Source organism: Berghia stephanieae, chromosome 1 (assembly GCF_034508935.2).
Source record: "Berghia stephanieae isolate SIO BIC M18660-M18661 chromosome 1, UCSD_Bste_1.3, whole genome shotgun sequence".
NCBI lineage: Eukaryota > Metazoa > Mollusca > Gastropoda > Nudibranchia > Aeolidiidae > Berghia > Berghia stephanieae.
Window position 1 is genome coordinate 123,182,228 of NC_088360.1, and position 25,819 is coordinate 123,208,046.

General features: G+C 35.5%; 2 protein-coding genes across 2 annotated transcripts in view; one reads left to right on the forward strand and one right to left on the reverse strand.

Annotated features, from left to right (window-relative positions):
* Positions 1-9,548: 9,548 nt before the first annotated feature.
* LOC144962969 (uncharacterized) lies at positions 9,549-22,169 on the reverse strand. The gene is made up of 5 exons (XM_078896452.1): positions 21,791-22,169; positions 18,752-18,938; positions 17,849-18,053; positions 16,369-16,457; positions 9,549-15,634 (listed from the first exon to the last, which is right to left on the reverse strand). Exons 2-5 carry the CDS (start codon positions 18,880-18,882, stop codon positions 15,532-15,534), a joined length of 528 nt encoding a protein of 175 aa, XP_078752578.1. The 5' UTR covers positions 18,883-18,938; positions 21,791-22,169; the 3' UTR covers positions 9,549-15,531.
* The window catches only part of LOC144962967 (tRNA selenocysteine 1-associated protein 1-like), a 13,859-nt gene continuing 10,207 nt past the window's right edge, over positions 22,168-25,819 (forward strand). Inside the window, exons 1-2 of the mRNA XM_078896451.1 lie at positions 22,168-22,341; positions 25,477-25,580. Coding sequence (XP_078752577.1) covers positions 22,300-22,341; positions 25,477-25,580 — 146 coding nt within the window. The 5' untranslated portion in view covers positions 22,168-22,299. The remainder of the gene's footprint in view (positions 22,342-25,476; positions 25,581-25,819) is intronic.

Below are 25,819 nucleotides of genomic sequence, written 5' to 3' on the forward strand. Positions count from 1 at the left end.
TTTTTTTTTTTTTAAAGAAATAGGGTGAGATTCGCGCATTTCTTGTTCTTTCTTCTTCTTTTTTACGCTAATTTTAAAAAAATTTCCTTTAAAAAAGTAAATCGGTAAACACGGGTGACTGAAGACGCGTGGGTTTGACATCTCCCAATTATCACCAAGTGTAGATGACACAAAGGAAAAAGCAACCAAGATGGTGTCCCAGGTGATGATTATTCGGAAAATACCAAAAGAGCGGAGATAGTAATTTTGCCAGCATACCAAAAGAGCGGAGGGTTACTGTAAACTCTTTAAAAAAAACAGTGGGGTTTGAAAAGTTCGTAGCTGTTTCAGGATCATTGCTTAGTACTTACGATCTTTCTTAATTGTCGGGGAGTGTGCTTGAAAAATATGTAGTGATTTAGAAGCATGTGAGTTTATAAGTGTGTGAGTTTAGTGTGTTTCTCGTCCGTGTGCTTGAAAAACATGTACCGAGTAAGAAACGTGTGAGTTGATTTAGTGTGTGTTTTTATTTTGATAATTTCGGGATTCTTGTCCGTGCTTATTGTAGGCATAACATAGCCTATCATTGTTAGAGACACCGCGAGGTTATTTAGTGTGTGTGTGTGTAGTTTGATTTCCAAACTCTATATTATAAGATAATTTCGGGCTTCCATTCTTTCTTCAACTCATCTGTATGGACACGTTAAAAATATCAAAGACCCAAAAAGGAGCTGACTGCGTTGTCCTAAATAACTACACTTATCGGTTGGACTATGCTACAAGTCATGGGGACAAGTACTGGCGATGCACAGTTAAAGGCTGCAAATCAAGAGTAAAGACAGACGGACAAGTAACCACAACGCTGACAGCTGTAACAAATCACAATCATGACAGAGACTACAGAACTACAGAAAAGACGATACTTCGAGCTGCTGTAAAACGTCGGGCCGAAGCTGATGTGTCAGAAAGACCAGCAAAAATCATGAAATCAGAACTTCTCCAAATGGAAGAGGCGAACCTGGTTCATAAAGACATCATCAACGTAAGAAGATCTATCTACAGGCAGAGACGAAAACAATTGCCAAAACTGCCGAAAACACGAGAGGACGTCCACAGAATACTGAACAACGACTTTCATCCAACCACATCAAAAGGTGAAAAGTTTGTCCTGCATAATGATGATGGCACCGGAATAATCATTTTCTCAACAGACAGCAACTTGAAAGAGCTGTGTTCAGCACATGTGGAAGAGCTATTTGTTGACGGAACTTTCAAGTCTTGTCCTCCCCAGTTCAGTCAGATCTACTCCATCCACTGTCTGAGTAATGGCATCTACTGCCCACTTGTATTTTGCTTGCTACCATCAAAAACTCAAGAAACCTACAAAAACATGTGGAAAGCAATCCTATCCCTGTGCCGTGAGAGATCACTTTCTCTCCAGTGTAGACAGTTTTCCATGGACTTTGAGAAAGCAGCCATGACCGCGCTTAAAACGTTGATTCCAGACGTCATTGTAAAAGCGTGCAACTTCCATCTGGGACAGGCTCTTCACAGGAAAATCCAGCAGCTGGGACTCGGAAATGAGTTTCAAACAAAAAATGAGGTTGGCAAGTGGCTGACCTACACTTTTGGACTTTCGTCTTTGGATCCGTCGGAGGTTGAGGACAGTTTCGCCATGGACCTCATGAGTTGCCAACCAGACGACACCAAGTTGATCCACTACTCCGATTATCTGCTACAAACATACATACTACCTTCAAGTCCTTTTCCACCTCCACTGTGGGCCTCTGTTCCCAAAGGCCAGAAAAGAACGAACAACGCAGCAGAGTCTTTCCACTCGATGCTGAACAAGGAGTTCTATGCCCCCACCCGAACGTGTTCTTGCTCACTGACGCCCTAATCAAATTCCAGGCCACGACATATATCAAGATGAGATCAAAAGCAGAATCGAAAAAACAGCCCAAAGACCAGAAAGTTGCACAGCTCGTTAGTGAGAAAAAAACAGGCCAAAGATCCAGATTTGAGTTTGTGAAGGCAATGAGTTTTATCAACAGACCCTTGTAAATAGTTTCCCTTGCAAGATTTTACCAATTTTTAACCTACACTCAGCTCAAATAAAAATCCTAATGCAGCCTCACAGCGGTAAAAGATATCGTTGTGTGTTGGTCCCAAGCCCATAAAATGCAGAGGGGGATTTTTCCACACACTAGGCAAACAAATAACAATAAATAAAAATAAGGTTTACAGTAATCTTGTACATTTCTTTGATATCGGGCGCCGCACCTGTGCCCACTCCCTCCGCTCTTTTGGTACGTGTTTTTCCGCTCTTATGGTATGCCTCTCCGCTCTTTTGGTAGACATCCTGATTATTGATAGATTTTAACTCACAAAGAAGCGTGGTAGACTGTGTAGATCCCGAGGGTGTAATTTGTCAGGGAGATTTCTAACAATAATACAATCTAATGACCTGTGTGTATGAAGACATCCGTACCTATCGACTCATTGCACACTCACACGCATGCTTCGGGCGTATAAGTAAGTATGGAGAAGATACCGCGGATTAAACTTTACCATTATGCCTTCGCTATTGATAAATTATGTCTTTGTTCGGGAGGCCTTCTACGCTTTCTTTGCTTGCATACAAGTTGTGTCATGGTTGTCATTATAATGACATCATATTGTGATCAATGAGAAGAAGAAAAAATGATAAAAAATTCAATTAAGTAATTTAAAAATTTTGAAAATAATTAAAAAACAAATAATAATAATATTTATGATGATGATCATGATAATAATAATAATAATGATAATAATAATAATAATAATAATAATAATAATAATAATAATAATAATAATAATAAGAAGAAGAAGAAGAAGAAGAAGAAGAAGAAGAAGAAGAAGAAGAAGAAGAAGAAGAATGATAAATAATAAATTAATAGATAAAAATATTTTATGCGTATCGTGGTCTTGCTGTATCGGGCGTGAGTTCCTGGAAAATAACCTTAATTAACTCACGTTTGCTCACCAAATGAAAGCCATCATCTCAGAGCGGTACAGATTCTTTTTTTAAAAAACTTGAGCTTTTATATAGTGCAATATCCACTCAAAGCGCTTTACAAGGCCAACAGCAACACATAACATGTAGGACGAGACATGACGCCTGTCAGGCGATATTACAAATGTTTGGGACAGAGACAATACAGTTAACGGCCAGGTACTCATTTTACACCTGAGTCCGGTGAGAGAATGTGAGTAAAGAGCCTTCTCCAAGGACTCAACTATGCGCAGAGCGAGGCTCGAACCCATGACCTTCCGATCCGAAAGCGAGTGTCATACCACAAGACCACATAGCCGCATTGCAAAAATCAAAAAGTTCGATTTTACAATAATTCTAATTGTAAACACCTTTTCAGGGTCCATTTCATCTGGACATAATACCGCTCTGAAACGGTGAGTCCAAAAAATGTGAAATATTTGTTCTACCCGATCTGTAACAGTGGTGAATCTGTCGAAAGGAAATTGTATGTTGCATGTCTCGTCACACACACACACACACACACACACACACACACACATACACACAATTATGTTAAGCTTTGCATTCCATATAAAGCGCTTTATAGTGTATTGTGCTCATAAACTTTAATATATAGCTCATGCACGAAATCAAAGTCCATTGCTTTTCACATAACATTTATTATATTGTTATTTGCTGTATTGTTCAGCACACCTTATTACAGTCTACTTTCTTTTACACAGCATTCAAACTTACCAAACAAAGGAGCTGCTTCTGATGGTTACCCGACAATAATATTACGACCATCTATATATGCCGTCTACCAGAAACTTAAAATTAGCTTATTTTTCGTGAATAATGTTTAACCTGTTAACTGTTGTACCCTGGTAAACGCGTATTTAAAAATTTGGCCAGAAAACTCGTCATTCAGTCAAATATCGATCGATTTAAATGACCCTCATCTTGGCAAAAACTCTCGAAACTGGGACATAGCAAAGTCCGAGGTTTGAGTTTTTGTCAAGATGAGGGTCAATTAAATTGATCGATATTTGAAGAACGAATTTTCTGGCCAATTTTCTTAATGCGTTTTTCAAGAACTCGGCAGGTCATTGGTTAAATGCCAGCTTCAATTGATGTCATTTTGTCATAATTGCACATTAAAAATGGTTGGAATCTACGGGCACATAGGTCTGATGACCGAACGCAATAACTGTGGGCTGGTTTTGACATTGTTGTAATGGGCAAGATGCTGGTTTGAGAGTATTTCCATGACAACAATGGGACCAAAACATTATGGGTGATCAGACCTGGAAATAAGAGCGCGTCTATTCGTATCTATTGAGTATTTGTTTGAAATTCTATTTCTCGAAGTTGAAATTGAAAAAAAAAAAGGAATCCCAGAAAAACAAACTTCGAAGCATATTAATTAAAAAGTTTAGACTTAATTTCATTGTTCAGTCCAAAATGCTCTCGTTACTGCTTGGAAATCACTCTCATGAATTAAAAATCAACCACTGTCTTGTGTTTCAACAAGGAAAAACAAATCCAGAAAGGGCAGACAAGCACACTTATAGGTAAACACATGCACACACACAAACACACACAATTTCTTCTCTCGTATCTCTTGACGTGGAGTCGTTTACTTCGAATTGGGAGAGAAGCTTCCCGAATTATGTAAATGTATCAATATCAGTATCAAGAAGAGACATGAGGATTGTCAGTAGACTACGTATCACTCGGCATCTTGTTGAATATTTTGTATCGTAATGTGACTGACCGAGGCTGCAAGAAATGAAGTACAGTGCAGAGTTTTCGTTAAATAACATTAGTAACTAAAGATCTCGTGTATCGACATAAATTTTACCGGAAGACGGTTATATATCGACGTCAGCAATAATTGATCTAAAAAAAATAAAAAAAAGTAAGTCCCAAAAAATGTTGGTCGTCCGGTAAAAAGTGAAAGTAACTTTTGGTTTTTGTAACTCAAACATTCATGCCTACGTGCACTTATTTGCAGGTCTGATAATCCAATTCATAATGGGCTCATTGTTGTAATGCAATTTTTTTTTTTAAATGACGGAAAATATTGACCATTATAACATTGTTAAACAAGGCCCATAATTGCGTTCGGACGTCAGAGCTGCATATATATGTGTACACTTTGACTCGGGCCCGTCGCCCACTATAAGTGTCGTAAAATTAAATGACTCCTGATTTTAAAATTGGATTTCTTTATTTATTTTTTATTATCATATGTGAGGGAGTTCTTGGTCTTTGTAACACAATTTTACCCGATTACCGTTTTTTTTTTTTTATGTTGCGGATTGATAGAAAGCATATAACTAGAGAAATTTTGATAGTAATGAAAAATGTACTTGTCAATAAAAAATTTTTAAAAACCCGGTAAATTCTCTGTCATAATTTTTGTGAGAAAGAGCCATAAGGAGACCAGCACGATTCGTTTCACAATGCTGATCAAGGATGGAAGGTTGTATCACAAACGCCTTAGATCAACAACAATAGGAAACGTTTCAGAAACGGAGAAAGATAGACACACGGGTACAAATAATCCAACCAAATCCTTCCATTCTTTTAACCACAACAAACAAACAAACAAACAAGGCACCGAAAAGAAGTCAGAAGGACAAGGGATTGATTAAAAACCTTAAACGTCAAGAAAAGGCCCCTACAGCTACCTCATATCTGTTCGAAGAAGGCTTTACCATTCTAGAACTTCATAGAGCCATGAAAAAACTCAAGTTAAGGAAATCCCCTGGACCAGATAAGATACACAATGAAATGCTCTTGCATGTTAGCGTGAGAGGTAAACAAATGCTTCTCAAACTTTAAAATCTAACATGGGAGACGGAAATAGTACCAAGAGGATGGAAAATGCAATTATAACTCCAATCTTAAAGAAAAATAAACTACCCGACGAAACGAAAAGTTGCCGACCAATATCGCTCTCACCTCATGTTTTTGTCTTTTAGTTGTCATTCGATGGTTTCGAAGGTCGTTGGCTTGGTTGTTACTTTTATTTTCTGAAAGGCAATATTTTCCTTGTAAACTATCATTAACCAACCACCCTGTCGACCTTTCCGGCTTTTCTCGATCACATTGTACCCAGCAGGTTTTATTTGACTAATGATATTATCACAATTTTCCTTTTTTAGCCATGTCTCTGTTATGAATAATATGTCATAGTCGTTGTCCAAAATGTGTTCATATAGAGTTGTCTTTTTATTACATACTGATCTTGAGTTAAATAAGCCACGTTTCATAAGGTTTGACAATTTAATTTTACTCTGTAAGTGGTTCTCACGTTGACTCAGATTGTTGGCGGGTGTCCTCAGTTTCATTGCAAGGCTCTGTGTTTTTCTCTCTTATACATTTTCCTCCCACACGTTGTTTTATTTACATTTCTCAATTCGTGTCTACTATGTGAAATGTCAACAGTATCGGTGATTATATTTTGTTTGTTGATTGTTTGAACAGAGCCCCAGCTGTTATTATTACACACTGTTGATATTTCTAATAGTTCATTTCGTTATTTACTCCTATGTCAGAATAAATACATACTTAAGGACAAACTATCTCATTTTATGTCATGATTTATCATTTTGGTGAGGTAAAGATATAATACATTGAAATAAGACTCAGAGAACAGAACAGTGGACCTTTTACCCAAATTAGGATACGCTACTGCGTCTCATCTTCCTCCTCCTCTTCTTCTTTTTATTCTCTCTCTCTCTCTCTCTCTCTCTCTCTCTCTCTCTCTCTCTCTCTCTCTCTCTCTTATATATATATATATATATATATATATAATATATATATATATATTATATATATAATGTAAATTTTCACTCACATTTTTTCGCCTTTTGCGTTTTGAGCTTGAATTTGTTAGAGTGTCTGCACATTGTCATCAGTTCAGATCTTTTGTTTAAGGTGCTATTGTTTCTGTGGTTGTGTAGTAAAATCTCCAGTTTCTCTGTCAGGCATAAATTGCATTTTCTAGCACCGCATCCGTAGGGGCTGCTTTGCTTGACGACCTCCCAAGTTATTGTTGGTGTTTTTTGTGTGTTTATTTGTTCCCAATAGTGCATTGCTAATTTGGTATATAATATATATATATAGGGAGAGAGAGAGAGAGAGAGAGAGAGAGAGAGAGAGAGAGAGAGAGAGAGAGAGAGAGAGAGAGAACAAAAAGAAGAGGAGGAGGAGGAGGACGAAAATGAAAAAGAAGAAGGAAAAAAAAAATAAATAAATAAATATAATATATATATATATATATATATATATATATATATATATATATATATATATATCACACACACACACCCCACACACACACACACACACACACAGAGAGAGAGAGAGAGAGAGAGAGAGAGAGAGAGAGAGAGAGAGAGAGAGAGAGAGAGAGAGAGAGAGAGATGGACACACAATTTATATATGTACGTGCGAATGGTCACAATACTATTCAATAATTTTACACAGGATTTTTTTTGTAATTTAACTGTAAACAGATACATAATGTATGACCCTTTGTCTCAATGCGTTGTTATGTCGGCGCGAAACATTGATTTTGAAGTTGAAATCACAAAAGTTGATTTGAATCGATTTGGCCCAATGGAGAGAATGGATGTCGTCTATTATTATTTTTTTTATAACCTACTTCAGGCTCGGGGGGCTGATAGCTCATTTGGTAGAGCCCGTGTGCAGTCGAGATTTTTTTCTGATTCCCCTGTCCACCCAGCAGTGATTGGGTAGCTGGGTATGTTAGATCTGGCGGAAAGTTCTTTGTGATAGACTAGTGTTCTATCCAAGGGATAGCAAGTCATTGCTATTGTCCGTCTTACATTAGAGAAATCGGGATAAACTCCGGCTCCATGGACCAAATGTGCACTTATGTTAAACAGTGTGTAGAAAGTGTGTTTTAGTCAGTTTTTCATTAGAATTGGGACTGAAATGCAAGACATATGACAAAGATCGAACAGAAAAGGTATCTCAAATAAAAGGATATCTATTTTTAACAAATCAGAAGTTTCTAAATCTAAAAAAAGAACACCGACTTTTTCTGGAGGGTGTAGAAATTAGGGTCACCCCTTAAAATGTTACAAAATGGCGGGTGTTGAAACGGATTTCGTGAACAGAGAGATGATTTCCAGTGAAAAAATATCATCTCTCAAAACTATAACGATACGTTCAACTGTTTCCCTCCCAGCCCAGGTCGGGACAAAACTAAGTAATCTCATTCCAAGACAAAGACAGAAAGCATTGGAAAACAGATACAGGGGGATAGAAGATACAGCAAGTACCTCCCTGCCCACTATGGGAGGTCGGGAACCTCACCCAGCCTGTCTTCAAGTTCAATAAATCCGTCCCGATATCTGTTAAAGCTTAAAACAACTTATCCAAGTTGGCATGATTGATCGTTCTTTATTTCTCCACCGCTTAGTTTTACCCCATTAATGTTAACTGGGTTTTTGTCTGGGCAACTGAGCATAATGAAGTATCACTCACTATAACTATAAAAATAAAATCAATCTGTTTCTTCCTAAACAAAAGATCCCAGCAGGCATAGCCTGGACGACAAAGGCGTTCCTCCTGCAACTAGACATTCAAACATGAAGACAACATGTAAAGAAGAAGAAGAAGAAGAAGAAGAAGAAAAAGAAGAAGAAGAAGAATATAATACATTTTTAAAAAACGAGAAATAACCCCCCCCCCCCCCCCCCCGAACAAAACAAAAAGAAAAAATGAGGTTTTTTTCTCCATAAAATTTCCTTTCCGTGTTGCCTGGTTCTTGCTTCAAACACTTTTTCAGATTTTTGTCTTCTACCAGTGTCTTCTCCAAAATTTGTCACTTTGAAGCTCTAGAAGCAAACAGTCCTTCCTCCACAGCCCCACGGATCTCCTCTCACTGTGAGAAACAATATATCTTGACAGATTATTTCTTTTTGTTCGTTTTTAGAGGTCTTACGGCGCTTGCGACTTTGTTCTGTCGTTTCAGCGCCAGTAAAAAGGAAGATGAAAGAGGAAACTTGTTTGATATGGAGTTGAAAGCACTGAAGAAAAAGGAAGACAAATGCGGCTGATTAAAAAGGGAACAGAATATTCCATAATCAATCCACTGATGTGCCCATTTTGACATTACCTAAAAGTCCAATCCAGACACAAAAGATCCCACCATAAAGGATACACTGAAATGTTTACAAAGTACAATATACAACATACAGTATTCAAAACATAAAAATAATAATAGAACACAACAGTAAAAGAGAGATGACTTACAAGAAAAAAAATATCACCTCCCAAAAAAAGGTACAACACATTTGACCGTCCCAACTAAGGATTCCCGCCAGGACCAGGAAATAAATCAAGCAATCTCAATTCAGAACAAAGACAGAGAGCAACATGTAACATGGAAAGGGAGAACAGATACGAGGGGTAAGAGACCCAGCAGATGACCTCCTTCCCACCATGGGAGGTCCGAGGATCCCACCCAGTCTTTGCAGATTGTTAAATTCATAACAACACAAAGAGAGACTGCGATTCAATGAACATATTTTATTTGGAACATTGATGGAAGATAAGACAGACCTGCCAATATGACTTCTTAATTTTAACGCATAAATACAAATATGGAATATTATTAGTAAGGGAAAGCAATCACTATGGTACTAGTGAGAGCATGTAATGTCTTTTTTTTCTCAAGCAATTACTTATTGGGTTGAATCGAGGTTAAGGTTATCGATGTGGTTCTGCAGCTCATCCTCAAATGAATGAACCCCCTTCCACTATATTAACATTTAATATCAGCTACACTTATCACTTTCATCATACATATCATTAAATGAAAAGTCCCAAGATATATATTATATATTCAAAAATTATGTTTTGTAAACAAATCTAAAAATGAAAAAAAAAAAAAAGGAAAAGGGTTTCATTTCTGTATTCTGATCTCCAAACGATGTAAAAAGAGATGAGGACAAAATTAGTTCAATGTTAAAACAAAACTTAAATGGTAAAGTTATAACAATAATTTTATATGCGTCTCTTTACACCTTATAAAAGCAAGAGACATGAAAAGGACTGGTAACCATACGACACTATGCCACTCTGACCCATCATGGTAGAACAAGCTAAATAATTGGATCAAACATGAGACTCAATTTATTCAAAACGTTTTACCTATTTTAGGAGGACACTGAAATAAACAGGCATTACTTAGAGCCAGCAATATATGATTTTAAAAGAATCTACATTCAAAATACAAATAATGCATCTTCTTTACAAGAATCAATTGAAATCAAAATATACTTCTAAACAATTTTGGTTTTCGGTTTTCTTGTTTTAAGGGTTCTACACCACAAACAACACTTTTGGAATTTTCAGCACGAGTAAATAGGAAGATGACCCTATACTTAGGTAACAAGTGCTCATGGAAAAGTAAAGGAAAGAGTTAAAACAGAAGTAGATCCAGGAACAATTTACGAACTTGTGCTTCTAGTTTGGTGATCACGAAAGGACAAATCTATAAAGAAGAGCATATTTCGAGCATCAAAGTAATTAGACAGTATTTATACTAGTTCATGGATGAAAACAAACGTATCAATATGCACATTCCGTAAAGCCATTAACCTTATGACTAAAAGATACATTACTTCGTAGTAAAGGTAATAGAGAAGTCATGGGGGGGTAAAAATGTGTACAAACAACAGGGGCTTTGAACACTCCTAACTCAAAAACACCGCAATGCTTGATCTTTAATTTCATTTCATTTTCATGCAAGCCAAGTATATTATGATAAAGATTCAACAATCGTTTTGAGGAGACTGAGACATATGTTGAATTAATCCAGTTCTGCTTCATGTTACATCAACCACATCAGTTGAGGTAAGAATTAGGCATACATATGTTAGAACATTCTAACTCAAGTTGTTTTGTTTATTTCTAATGGTTTTACAGCGCTTGCAACACATTAAGGTCATTTCAGTGCCAGTAAAAAGGGAACAAAATGGGACAGTAAAAAAATTATAGATTTACAATTAAAAGCACTCATGTAAAAATAAGACAAAGGGGAATGATTCAAATAGGGGGCAGGTGTGGATTCCAAGAGCACACTATCTGTATACTTAGTTTGAGATCACCTAAAAGTCTCATCCAGACATATGCAAAGGATCCCACAAAGACGAATACACTCAAATGCTTACATCCCTTAAAATTAGATTCAAAACAAAAAAAACAAAATACATAACTGAGAGATGATTTACAAAGAAAAAATATAATCTCTCAAAACTAATACTACACATTTGATTGTTTCCTTCTCACTAAGGTCTCCAACAAGGGTCAGGACAAAACCAAGTACTCCCATTCCAAGGCAAAGACAAAAAGCAACTCAGAAAATAGATGTAGGGGGATAGAAGACACAGCAAGCAACCTCCTGCCCAAACTCAAGTTGTCAAATTATCACAAAATTACTTCGCGAAAACATTTGATAAGAACCTGACTGTTCTCTAATAATTCAAAGACTGTCAAACAGGCAGGTGACATATTAATCAAAGACTAGGATCAGTATTCCATTTCCTTTCTCAAATTCACACAATAAATGTAAACATTTTGGCCAAAACGTATCTCTTTTCGTAGCAAAAGCACAGATTTTGTTTAATAGAAACTTTTTAGGCCAATTCTCAAAGGAATAATCATTTCAAACCAAAAAAAAAAAAATTGATACAATAAACAGACCCGTAACAAAAGCTGCTCCGTTCATATCACATACTTATACATAGATAACTTGTATCACATTTTACTGGATTATAATGACAATCTAAATTAAAGAACAAACATACCTATAACCACACACACACGCATAAAATAAAAACAAGACGTGCATTAATAGAGCAATATTTCTTTGATTGTTATAACAGTCCTGCACAACCTGCTCAAAACATAACTTTCTTTCAAAACCAAACATCGATGATAATTATTCTTTGATAGAACCATGCCTCCACTCCCTAGCTATTTCCACAAAGGCAACCAACTACATACAAAAGCAACATTTCTAAATCCTCCTCATTTACATTGTTAAAAATGGGTTGAAAATGAAAAAGACAGTAAACAACAAAAAAAAAAAAAAAAAAAAAAAAAAAAAAACTAATTTAGGAAACAGACTTCTGTCCAGCAATCAAACACTTCAACATTATGTCCTTACTCCAATCGAAGGGTGTGTAGAGCAGCGTGCCTGTAACCAAAAATTGTTTTTGCACCCAACACGTCTTCGACATTCTTGTCCAATGTTAAAACGTATGCTGTTCAATACCAGAAGTTTAAAAAAAAATAAATAAATAAAATAAAGCTCTTAGCATGATTTTAACTGTGAATAACCTCTACATAAAGATACAATCGTCTTGTTTGCATTTTTAAATTGTAAATAAAGTAAAGATTTAATTTCTGCATCAAAATTGAAACAATTACTGTCTCATCTTAAAAATAATTGTCTTGAAGAAAAATTTCAGTCTGCTTATAGGCAACATCATTCGACGGAAACCGCACTTGTTAGGGTTGTTAATGATCTCCTCTCTGTTATAGACAATGGTTCATGTTCTTTGCTGAATTTGCTTGACCTATCGTCTGCTTTTGATACTATTGATCACAATCTTCTTCTCAAACGTCTTGAAATTACTTATGGCGTGTCTGGTGCAGCGCTTGATTGGTTTAGGTCATATTTGTTTAATCGTAAACAGATTATTACGGTGGATGAATATAGATCGGAGGAAATCTTTCTTGATTGTGGGGTTCCCCAGGGTTCAGTACTTGGACCCGTTCTTTTTGTTTTGTACGTTGGCCCTCTGTCTAAAATCATCAGAAGTTTTGGTCTGTCTTACCATCAATACGCTGATGATACGCAATTGTACTGCGTTTCCAATATGAGAAATTTACAAGAAGTATCAGCCAATAGTAAAAATTGTATCCAAAGTGTTAAGAAATGGATGAATGAGAACAGACTGAAACTGAATGATGATAAGACGGAGGTGCTGTATGTGGGGAACAGGAAGTGGAAAAGTGAAACAGATTTGAAGTTGGGGGATGCCTCTATTCAAATTGTTGACAAAGTGAAAAACCTTGGCACATTCTTAGACTCTGGACTGTCGATGGAGCATCAGGTTAATAATTTGGTTAGATCTCTCTTTTTCCAACTAAAAAAGATTGCTTCCATTAGACGGTTCATATCTGAGGATGTGACCAAGCACCTGGTTGTGTCCCTCGTACTATCGAAATTGGATTATTGTAATGCTCTGTTGTTTGGCGTTTCGCAATACAATCTGAAACGTCTTCAGATTGTCCAAAACAGCGCTGCCAGACTAGTATTTATGAAGCGTAGGTGCGACTCTGCCGGACCTCTACTTCATGACCTGCATTGGCTGCCTGTTGAGAAAAGAATTAAATTCAAAGCTTGTGTTTTAGTGTATCGTTGTCTTGAAGGACTGCCCCTTCCTACCTTTCAGAACTAATTGAAAGATATTCAAAACCCCGCCCCTTACGTTCGGCCAGTGATTCCACAAAACTAGTTGTCCCTCGAATTCGGAAAAATGCTGGAATGAGATCCTTTTCTCATTTCGGACCCTCTATTTGGAACGCCTTACCGCAGAGCATTCGTGAAAAAGAATCTTTGTCTATTTTTAAACGTTCGCTTAAAACATATTTGTTTCGATTTTAGTAGATGGTATGAGAAGCAAGATAGGTTTGGTTTGTGTTGTGTTGTGTGTGTGTATGTGTGTGTGTGTGTGTGTGTGCTTGTGTGTGTGAATGAGTATGTTTCAGCCAAAGTAATTTGTAATTTAAGTGCTTAGAGTCTGGTGTCTCGGAGTTATAGCGCTATATAAGTTTTCAGCATTATTATTATTATTATTAAAGTTAACTGAGATATATAGCGGATCAAATATTACCCACCCTTTCCTTCTAATTTCAAGCTGACCCCTCTACTATCTTTTGTACGAGATAAATGTATTTCTCATCTTATATAAACAAATCATACCACAGGATTGTGCGAGTCATAGACAATAAAATATGTTGCTTAATCAATAGTATCCTTCAACCACAAACTTTATCCATCATTCTTTGCATCTCAAATAACATTCCTCGGTCCTCTCATTTTCACTACACGCAAGATGGCTGAGTGGATTAGACATTTTAATAAAACACAAGAGGTCTCAGGCTCAAGACTAGCTTCCAATATATCCAGTTGTTTTTCTGGAGTGGACTTCTGACCACTTTCTGGCATTACACTGCAGTTGACATCTGGATTATTTCAATCATTTCTCAAAACAGACATATAGAGAATATTCCAATGAATATACACCATTTGTTGAACAATCACTTTCTCATTATTCCCTCCCCCCCCCCCACCCCAACTCTCTTATATATCCAAATTTTGCTCTTTATAGCTTCCCCTTCCACACCAGAATGGATTCACTGTTAGAGGATAACATTACCTGGGCAGTTACAATTTAAAAGCACCTAAAGGGATCCGTAATTTTAACAAGTGGTTAGTGTTCCAATCAGCCTGATATTTTGCTATGAAAGACTAAATGATTTGAAGCTCACTGTTATTCCTAAGTCTCCCAATTCCTCATCATTATTTGTCCCAACAAGGGCAAGCAACATGTGCTGCACTATAATAACCTGTGTAGAGTCAACCATTGCAAAGGCTGAAAATAGTTTTAAGCGTATTTCCATAGCATTTATAATAGGTTTAGTTAAAGGTAGATTAAAAACACTGGGCAAATGAAGTGACAATGGGGGAGGAGATTTTTTTTTTTCCGGTGATGCTTGAAAGTATAATTTAAAAAATAATCATAAGCTATAACTGGGTAAAAAAAAAAAGTTTTATAGTGGTTTCTACAGGTGTATGTCAAGCAGGCGCCCGTTTTCCTTTCAAATTCATCTCTCCAAGTGCCTGGTAATTGCGTCTAATTTTATATATATTTGCCGTATCTTTTCCATTCATTTTATTGAGGAGCTCCTGGCTGAGCATTATATAGCATTTGTGCACGTCTTATCTCAGTAAAAACTAGCTAATCAAACTCATGTTTTATGGATAGAGGTGTTGTAATATGAATTGATTGGAGGTAGGCTAAGTAATGATTTCTTTTGTTCATCAGCTAAAATATTCACTTCTCTGGAAGGTATGAATAATTCATCATAAAAATGGGAGTTTGCATATCTTGTATAAAGAGCAATGATACGTTTTCATATTCAACGAGTGACTTATGATATATGTTAGACATTATTTTCCACAAATATTAGGACATCTCTCCGGAACATCATGAGGACAAGCTGGTTTGATAAAGTATTCATTAGAGCAAACAAGCACTTATAAACGGAAACCAATGTACACATTAGAACAAAAACTGTCTTGAAATTTCATCAGAACATCAAATTCCATTCCAACGCACCTCAGCACTAACATATCTTGACTCATGTCATTCATTCTTTTACTTTCCTTCTGCTGTCATCTCTTTGTGGGGAAATCATCTTAATGAATCTTCATCATTAACTTGAGAGTAAAGATCTTCACATTCATATTTGAGATCTTCCAAGACCTCAGAAATTTCCTCTGCCAATGAGTCCAACCTGAAATTAATATTTTAAGAAAAAAAAAAAAAAAAAAAGAAAGAGACATGTAATATTCGATTTTCTGTTATGGAGCAGAAAAAATTAATATTGTCAATTGTCTCTGAATATTCTTAAATGAGTGATATTATTCTCAAAAAAAAAAAAAAAAGAAAAAAGCATTTTGAAAAATTTAAGAAATGTCATGTATACAAACACACAAACAAAAGCGAACTTGGGTAGAACTGCCCTGATCTCTCTTTGCTGCATATATTGACATAAGAGTAGTGAAAGATACACTAAATGCACAAGACAATATATCAAAAATTGAAAACTATAATAGGATATTAAGAGATGATTTACAAGGAACAAAAACATTATCTTCAAAACAGAAACTATCATAAGATACATTGGAAAGAGAAAACATATAGGGGGAAAGAAGACACAGCAAAGTGACTTCTCAGCCCACCATGGGAGGTAAAAACACCCCACCCCATCTGAGTATTAAAAAAACATTTTTTTTTTACATCTTTTATTCTGAGATCAACAATGGATGAAAATCTGATGAAAAGCACCTGTAATGGAAAAAACGAACCAACATACAATACGATTCAAACATAAACCCTGAAAATACTGTCATTTTTGGGAGGAAAGGTTGAAACATTTTTTAAGTAACTGTGAAAGGATTGCATTTTTAATACCTTTCATTTTTAACTTTTAGCATATTTTATTTTATTTCAATACAACAGATATACCTTTTCTTATAGCCTTCAACCTCTTGTTCTAAATTTCCATCTTGCGGTTGATCATGAAGATTTTTCCTTGCAATTTGGGAATCAGCAGTCTTTGGAGAAAGATAACACAAAAAACAAGGAACTTTTAGTGCCTGCTGAAATATCATATTTGTGCCATATAAGATAAGATCTTGCTAATAATATGTCTGGCAAAGAAAAATAAAACACGAACAAACCAAAAAACAAAAATAAAAAATAATAATCAAAACTTTAACAAAAAAAATTTTAAAATCCCGAACAAATCAGTTATGAAGCAGTAATATTTTAGAATTTGGGAGGAAGACTGTGTGAATCTGGAAAAACAATGCAACACTGAAGTATCAAATTGCCTTGGTCCCCCTTTTCATAGTATTGGCAATACAAAAATCTTGGAACACAGAAATCTCGACATTCACTTCTGTGTTTCTTGAAAAATTCTTTTGCCATATGCTTGTATTAAATGAAAACAAAAGCTGTCATCACCCCCTATGTGGCGTTAAGTGGGTTAGTCATTGTGTTATGAATGCCTTTGTCTGGAATAAGTGTGTATATATATGTAAATGCTTAGGGGGGGGAAGAAGGGTACATGAAGCATTTAAACCAATATCCTATGCATGCAATGCCTCTCTCTAATCCTAATGTGTACCAGTTCCTGTGGGAGATTAGCGAGGCGGCTATGACCTAATGCTGCTACTCAGATGAGGAGATATAGTGATTAGATTTGCATGCTCAGTGTGTAATAGACAATGCAACATTTTGGCCTTGTCCTCTTATTAAATTATAACACATGCAAAGCAGAACTTTATTCCACCTCTGAGTTAGACAAGACACACTAAACCTCATTATAATTTACTTTCCAAGATTTTTCTACAATAAAGAGGACCTACAAAATTTCTCTGTCATCAATCTGGAATTTAGTAATGTGTTTATGTCTTTCTTTTTTGTTGTTGCCTGAAGATGGGTTTTGAGTTCGAAACGTTTTGTGATGGGTATTTTGCTCTTTTTTTAAGCTGTTATATCTATTTTTGTTTATTACTTTTACAGTCCACAGCCTCTTGCAGCTTAGTATCATTATAATTTAAAAACCTTACCAAAACCACCCATGCTAACCAACCCCCCCCCCATGTTATTTCTCATTTCAATTGTACACAGAAAGCCAGAACAAATAGGCGAGGTCCTGACTTGTTCGAAATATTCATGCTGCACTGGAATTGGACATTCAATTGGACATTCTAGGGGAGTCGATAAATACAAACAAACCCAAATATTTGCATATATATTTGTGTGTGTGTAATAACGAGAAGAGACAATGAAATAGAGAGAGAGAGAGAGAAAGAAAGAAAAAAAGAGAAAGAGAGAGAGAAAGAGAGAGAGAGAGAGAGAGAGAGAGAGAGAGAGAGAGAGAGAGAGAGAGAGAGAGAGAGAGAGAAAGAAAGAGAGAAGTCATAGCCTCATAACCTACCACTTTAAGTTTTGCCTCCTCTAATTCTTGCATTTTCTCAATGAGTGCCGCAATACCTCCTTGATTGTGAGTGTCTCTTAGTGAATTCTTTATGTGAATTATTTCCTCCGAGATACGCTTAAAGGATACTGTTATTTCTGCAACTTTTAGCTTGTATGTGTCGAAGTCTGTTTCAGGGGCATCACTTACAAATGAAGAAAATGCTCTGAAAAAGCAAAACACACACACAAAATCTTTTGAAAAACAATGACCAAAAAAAAAAAAAAAAAAATAAAAAAAAAAAAATAAAAAAAAAGAACAAGAAATTAATTTAAGGAAGAGAAAAATAAATCCCAGCAATAATCTACCCAATGAGGTGAGACAAAAAAGAAAGAAGGCGAAGCATAAAAGATAGCTATCGATCTGTAGAGTAATTTATAACAAATACAAATCAACACTCAAACAGAGACGATTATTAAGAAAAAATATCTTGTATACAGTAATAGTGTAATTTTAAAAAACCCCCCCAAAAAAACACAACTCGTACATCACTACCCCCAACTTTAAGGAAATGGATATCAATATCAACTGTGGCCTGGGCAAAAAAAAAGGACAGAGAGAAAGTCAAATTAAAGGAAGCAGAATAATAGTTTTAAAAAAAAATAAAGCCGGACAAACCAAATCCTTTTTTTTAGCTTGGGCGACCGAAGAGTTTCTGGAATGACGGAATTTATGAAGGACAACAGACAGAGAAGTGGTAAGACATGGAATGAGATAAAAAAGTTAGCTCAGGATCGAGAAGGATGGAAACTGTTTGTCTGTGGCCTATACCCTGACCAAGGGTGAAAAAGGCAATGATGATGATTATGATAGAAGAGAACACTAACAGTAATAATTTACAACCGCCTCATTGTGGATACTTACTCTTCAAAATGACCATATCCTTCAACTCTATCTGACTGCAGTCTATTGAATCTTCTGATCAAATCTAAAGGACTAGCATGTCCATTAGCATGTTTGGGACTGTCTCCTGAAGGACAATTGGCATTTGCCATGTTCAGCCTTTTCTTAGCTCCAAAGTAAATGTTAAATGTTGATTAATGCGTCTGCACTGAAATAAAAAGTAAAATAACATCAGGATTTGCATGTTAAGCCTCTACACTGGTGATTAATGCTCTTCAACCAAAAGTAAGTAAAATGTTTTTTATTAATGTCTGTGCAAACAATCTTGAAATTTCTTTTTTCAAAAAAGGTTTTTTCTTGTATAGACACACAAAGGACAATAAGATCACATGTAAAATATACAGTAAAAACCGGTTACACCGAAATTCAAGGGACTAGGTATACCATAAAAAGTTAGTGAGATTTTCAAGGGGGACAACTCATCCCAACTCAAAATCATAGTTTTTACATTAGGTTATCTTCTTTATCCCATGGTGAGCACTGCATCGGTTTGCTGTGTGTCTTTTTTCCTACGTTTTTGTTTGTTTTATTTTATTTGCCTACTTTCGTATGGTTGATTTAACTTGAATATTGTATTTTCATTTACCCTTCAAACAAAGCTGATAATAAATTCTAAAGTCGAAGAGATGTGAAGGAGCTTATGGAGACTGATTCCTCCTTGGCCCTGGTCAGCCATGTGATTCTTAGAATGTCTAGCAATATTATAAAAGTGCTTATAAGCATTTGCATATACCATGCTTTGAAATGCTAGGTTCAACACCACAAAAGCATTGTCTTATTTCATTAGACTCTAACTGAACCATCCTCTCAGCCCCTTACAGGCCCGATAGGCTTGTGACTGCGATCAAGTAATCTAACTTCACGAGCTCATGCATTTGAACATGGAAAATAAATTCAAGAAAATGCATGATTGCTATATGCAGTGGTGCCATCTGGGGTGTTGCTATAGATTCATGTCAAACTGTAGCAAGAGAGATGACTTAGTATCTTAAAAACAACAAAACTCATCTCTTCACTTGACCATACGATCAAATACAAATATTAATTATGCTATCGTCTACACTTTGGTCAATGCCGGAGGTTTAATAATGATGATCTAGGTGTAATATTATTGGAATCATCACCATGCAATGGCAAGTCTGACAAAAAGTTATAGCACCACACGGTACATTGTTTTCATAGTAATCGTCCTCGCATTAAAAAAGGTGACAGCTTAATACATTGATGTGCGGCTATGACTATGAGTCTCCCTTTCTAAAATAGTACCGCACCACAGCCCTGATACTTATAGCCTGTCACGAGGTAGAGAGACCTTTGCAATCTGAGGGCGATTTGTCTTGAACTTCATGTATATTTTCTCAGTGGTTTCTCATATATGCAACTGTGTGTATGTGAATGTGTGAACGTTAAAGATTATACAAGGGATGGGAGGGTAAAAATAAAAGGGTTTGTAGTTATTTTCACAAATATAAAACCAATGTGGGGTCCATGGGTCACAAATGAGTTTGATCAGCTCCATAAGGGCCATGTAGTGAAATATGTATAAAGGAGATCATGTTTTAAGCATTAGTCTGAAAAATGCAGTAACTGGATGAATTATATGAACCTTATATTAATTAATAGTGATCAGTCTTTGATCTGACTCAGGCCATGTATTGCATGATCTTAATGGGTCAGATTACCAAAGTAAGTTGAATGGCTTGCCTTGACATGCTTACTTATGACATCTATTCTATATTCAAATCTCGTCACTTCATGAAAAGCATATCAATCACAATCATGACAATTGTCGCTATGAGCAGAGTAAATATTGCACAACAGAACTAGCAGCCAGTAAATTATCATTTTGCGTTTTGCCTTCTCTCTAGGCTTTGTAACAACAAGTATAAGTGAAATATATGTCAAGCATTCCTTAATTACAATGACAATTCAATGTAGGCTACATATAATAAATGTGGGACTGTTTTTAATAGTAATAGCCCCAATAATAATAATACAGTCGACTCCGCTTAATCGCACACCCTCAGGAGTTCAGGTTAGTGTGTCGATTAAGCAGAGAAGCTAAAAATAGCATCTAAGCACCGGCTTTACTTCTGAGTTTTCTACAGGCTTGGGACCGTCACGTTCTAGACATGACCTCATTAGAATGGGTTTTTTCTTCTTCCTATTCTGTTCAAGCTGTTTATAAACCTTTGATTCAATCTCTCCAATGTAGATCATCTGCCAAGCATTTGTCTTGGATGAAGTGACGTAGTTTGCCTGCCATGTCAAGTTTTTCAGTGTTTGTCAGGGGCGGTGTGTAACATTCCGATGACTCATCCTCATTTTCATTATCTAGACATTGTCTTATGTGTGGCTGAACGGAGTCCAGAGGTTCCTGAGATGTCAGTTCACCACTGATTGGTATTGGTATATTGTTGTCCATTGTTACGAATTGATTGAATGCTTTGGCCAAAAAGTTGTGTGGAACGGAAACAGCATCATTGATTTCATATGGCTGGTGGTTGTCACTCCAATCAAGGTGTAGAAGTGGAGATGGTGTGCGATTATATCGAAAAATTGCGTTTTTCAGGAATGTGTAGCTTATAAGCGGAGTGTGCGATTAAGCAGAGAGAACTGTAATAATAATAATAATGGATAAAAAAAGGATAAGGATCACAGAAGAAAATTGTTGATATGTTCAGTGTCACTATTTTGATACTGCACTTTCACCAATACTAATACATTTGGTTTCCTTTTCTGCACAATCTACAGTCCAGTCATTGCTTCAATATTCTCAGTCTTATTCAATCATCTTCACGACTGTCTCCATACATTATAATTATAATCATTATTCTGTCATTTCAGCATATCTTTTCAATATAACTTTATAATAATCAGACTAAGAAATTACCATTACCATCGTGTTGATCAGAGAATGGTGGTGTTGTTACAAAATACATCTTCACGTTGATCTGTCAATAACATTAAAAAAAACAACAAATAAAACCAATAGCATACCAAGCAAATGAATTGGCTCTCCCATCTACGTCATGCTACAAATTGCAAGAGTGAAAGTAGGGTAGTAAAATGGTTAGCGAGTGAATTGAAAATAGAAGAAACGAGAGGTGATGTTGAGGGTTGATTTTGCCAAGTTGAGATAAGTTCAAGTTGTGTTAAAAAGTGAAATGTATTAGTGGTCGGAAAAATTATTGTAAAACAAATTGTTCTTTACGCATTTGATATAATACTGCATCCATTGATATACGTTGTTTTATATTAATTTATATGATATTTTATCAATAATAAATTCTTTTTTAGTATTTTATTTGATTATAAAACAAATAAATGACACATATCAATATTTGCTCTTTGATCATCTTCCTTTCTTTTCCTTTATAAGTTTTTTAAAAACAAAATGGATGCGCCCATCTATTTAATTTGTTAAAAACACTGAAAATCTCGTCTATGATTAATTTGAACCAGCAAAAGATTATTTACTAAAATCTAAAAACCCTCTTTCATAAATTATGTTTCATACATCTCTCAGTACATCATTGTGGATGGGTGAGGTAAGCAACATGATGAATTTAGTTTTAGACAAACGCACGGACAGCCATTCACATTCATTCATTCAATTCATTCAATTTCAATGACCGTCTACTACTTCTCACTCACTCCAATTAGCCCCCCCCCCCCCCCCCCCCTCTCTCTCTCTCTCTCTCTCTCTCTCACACACACACACACACACACACAAACATCCCACTCTCTCTCTCATTCTGTAGTAGACCTAGGCCCTAGGCCTAGACGTCTAGATAGTAGCTGTAGAAGTATAGAGAGAGAGAGAGAGAGAGAGAGAGAGAGAGAGAGAGAGAGAGAGAGAGAGAGAGAGAGAGAGAGAGAGATTGTGTTGTGATTGTTGTATGTTTAGGGAGTTTAACACAACAATTTTTAATGTACCTCTTCACTTGAAACCAATGTCATATGAAAGAGCTAGCGGCACTGATTACCAAAAAAAAATAAATAAATAAAAGTTTAAATTTTGTTACTGGCAAAATACTGGCTGTCTCTACTATTCTCATCATGGGTAAGAATAGAAAAACGTTCGACCTCTCATCCTGGGTGAAAATAGAGGTAATGGCACCTTCTCGCTATCCTCACACCTGTAATTTACTGTAATAACCAACAGTTAGTCTAGCCAACGCCCCTCCTCGCTGCTATTCTGATCCCTGTATTAACCAAGAGGTAGGGTTAGCCTAGCCGCCGCCCCTGACTGCGTTTAGTGGTCGTTAGGTGGATGAACATACATGTCTGTCCCCGCGGAAAATTGCAAATGAAAACCCAAAAATTGCACCCAAAATTCAAAAAATTGCATGCAAAAATTGCAAGGAAAAATTGCAAATTTAAGACATTGTTTTCAATAAACAGCGCACAATAATTTATTCTTGCTTTAATTCTATGACAAGCACTGTCCACCAATTTTAGTTGGTATGTATTATACAGTATTGTGTTCATAAATTACATTAAATTACATTGATATTGACATTGCATACACAGAAGAGAAATAATATGCTAGGTATATACAGGGGATGCCACCAGGAGATTTTGAAAAAAACAAAAAACAACACTTTTACACAAATGCATGGATTCCTAACAATTATGTGGTAGAAAAGCTCATAAATTAAAAAAAAATAATTATTATTATCATTATTATTATTATTATTATTATTATTATTATTATTATTATTATTATTATTATTATTATTATTATTAATTATTATCATTATTATTATTATATTTCCAAGTACATATCATAATAATACAGTGGAACTCAGGAATAACGAGATTGAGGGGACCGGCCATAAAAACTTTCTATAATTTCCGAGTTACATGAATCTATGTTTATGATAGTATATTAAACACCCATTATAATAAAAAAAAAAACGATATATATATACATATATATATATATATATATATATATATATATATATATATATATATATATATATATATATATATATATATATATATAATAGATTGATGTTAGCAATAAAATTTTTATTAAATAGCATAATGTCATATGGAGGGTAACAAATGACATAAATTTTGTCCCTGCTTACAATTTACATGATTCCTTTCATTTTTTTGAAAATATATATATCTAAATCGTGACTTATTTTACAAATTCAAAAGAGTGGAAAAAATTAGAAGTTCTCGCTATTTCCGAGGTAGCCTGTTTATCTTGTCAAAAAACAGGGATTTATGTTTTACTCGTTATGTCCAAGCTCGTTACTTTCGAGCTCCGCTGTATATAATAATAATAAGTGCATTTATTATTTATATAGCGCTCTTTGCTGCAACCTCAGAGGGCTTTACAATAAAAGTGGTATATTAAGAACAAATACAAATGTGTGACGGTGGCAGTAGTATTTTCCTATGTTTAGCATTATATAATTATATGTGACTCCAGAGCATGGAAAATTGCAAAAAATTACGGCAATTGTCAGAATTGCGGTAACGACGAAAAATCACGGCCGCGTTGTGGAGGGACAGACATGTCATGTATATTTAGAATTTAGACTGGATGGGCTTGAGATATGGGAATCATGTTGGAAATCTGTATACGGAAGTTAATCAATCTCTCTCTCTCTCTCTCTCTCTCTCTCTCTCTCTCTCTCTCTCTCTCTCTCTCTCTCTCTCTCTCTCTCTCTCTCTCTCTCTCTCTCTCTCTCTCTCTCTCTCTCTCTCTCTCTCTCTCTCCTCAACTGCTTTTAGTGGTACTCTACGTAAGGAGGGTGAACATACATAGTTTAGAATTTTTCTCGCTATTCTCAACCGATCATCATCATCTCTCTCTCTCTCTCTCTCGCATATTGTCGTCACATAAGGTCGATTATGCTGCTCTTCTGAAGTGTTTTCAGTATAAAGCAACTTAATAGTTAAGTTGATTTCATCATAAGAACTACCCCTAATCACAATAGAGCGACATAAGCTGACACATAAATGGTCTGCTGATCAGGCATATTTTTTGGACCGTAACGGGAACAGTATGGGTGTTTTCTATCAACAATAAAGGGAAATCCTTTGATAAAAATGAATGAAACTTGGCATACAATTAGGAAAGAGGTCAATCTATCCTCATGCCAGCTTACCAGTTTATCCCATTTTTAGAACTCACCCACTTTTTGCGACTGTTTGCAGTATTTTGAAACCTATTTGGAGATACATCTTGTACAGTGGCAGGGTAATTCATTAACATGTGTCCTCTATAATTTTCAAACTTAAGACATCTAGCATAAGTACTTTTTGCCGTCATCGACAAGCTACATCATATGAAGTTCTAAATTTCTCTTGTAACGTGGCATCTATATCAAGGGCTTCGCTCGGTCTTAGACCCAGATTGGTTCTTACTGCAAGCAATTTTTTTTTTTAATGTTCCTCTCTAGAGATAAAAAAAGTTAAGTTTCAAATAAATAAATAAAAAACAAAACAAAAAAAACCAAACACATTATTAAAAAACCAAAAGGAAAACTTTGTACAAGTTTTAATCAAAAGATTGTGTTAGCCTGATATCATTGCCTGTTAACACAGTTTTATTGATGAAAGAGCACGTCAGATTAATATCATTAGGTTACACACATAGAATTGTAATATTTTGTATAAATTCTCCTTATCTGTTAAAAGTTTTATTTTGATCTTAACAGCTTGATTCCACCATGGATGAACCCTTCATATCAAATTTATTTGAACAACTTGGAGAAGCTGTGGTGAAAATCACACTATTAAACCCAGCTAAATCATTTGGCGTGTAAGTATTGTTATTAGTTTTTGTTTATTTGTTTGTTTATTATATTGCTTGGTATCAAATTGTCTTTTTCCTTAAAATCTCAAATTCAAATAATGCCAATAATGCCAGTGATTTAGGGGGATCCTGATAACTCATTTGTTAGAGCGCTGGCTTCACAAACAAAGGGACTGAGATTGATGATTCCTTTGTTTACCCGAACTATATTTGTAAACAGGATCTTTAACTGTATTGATTTCTAT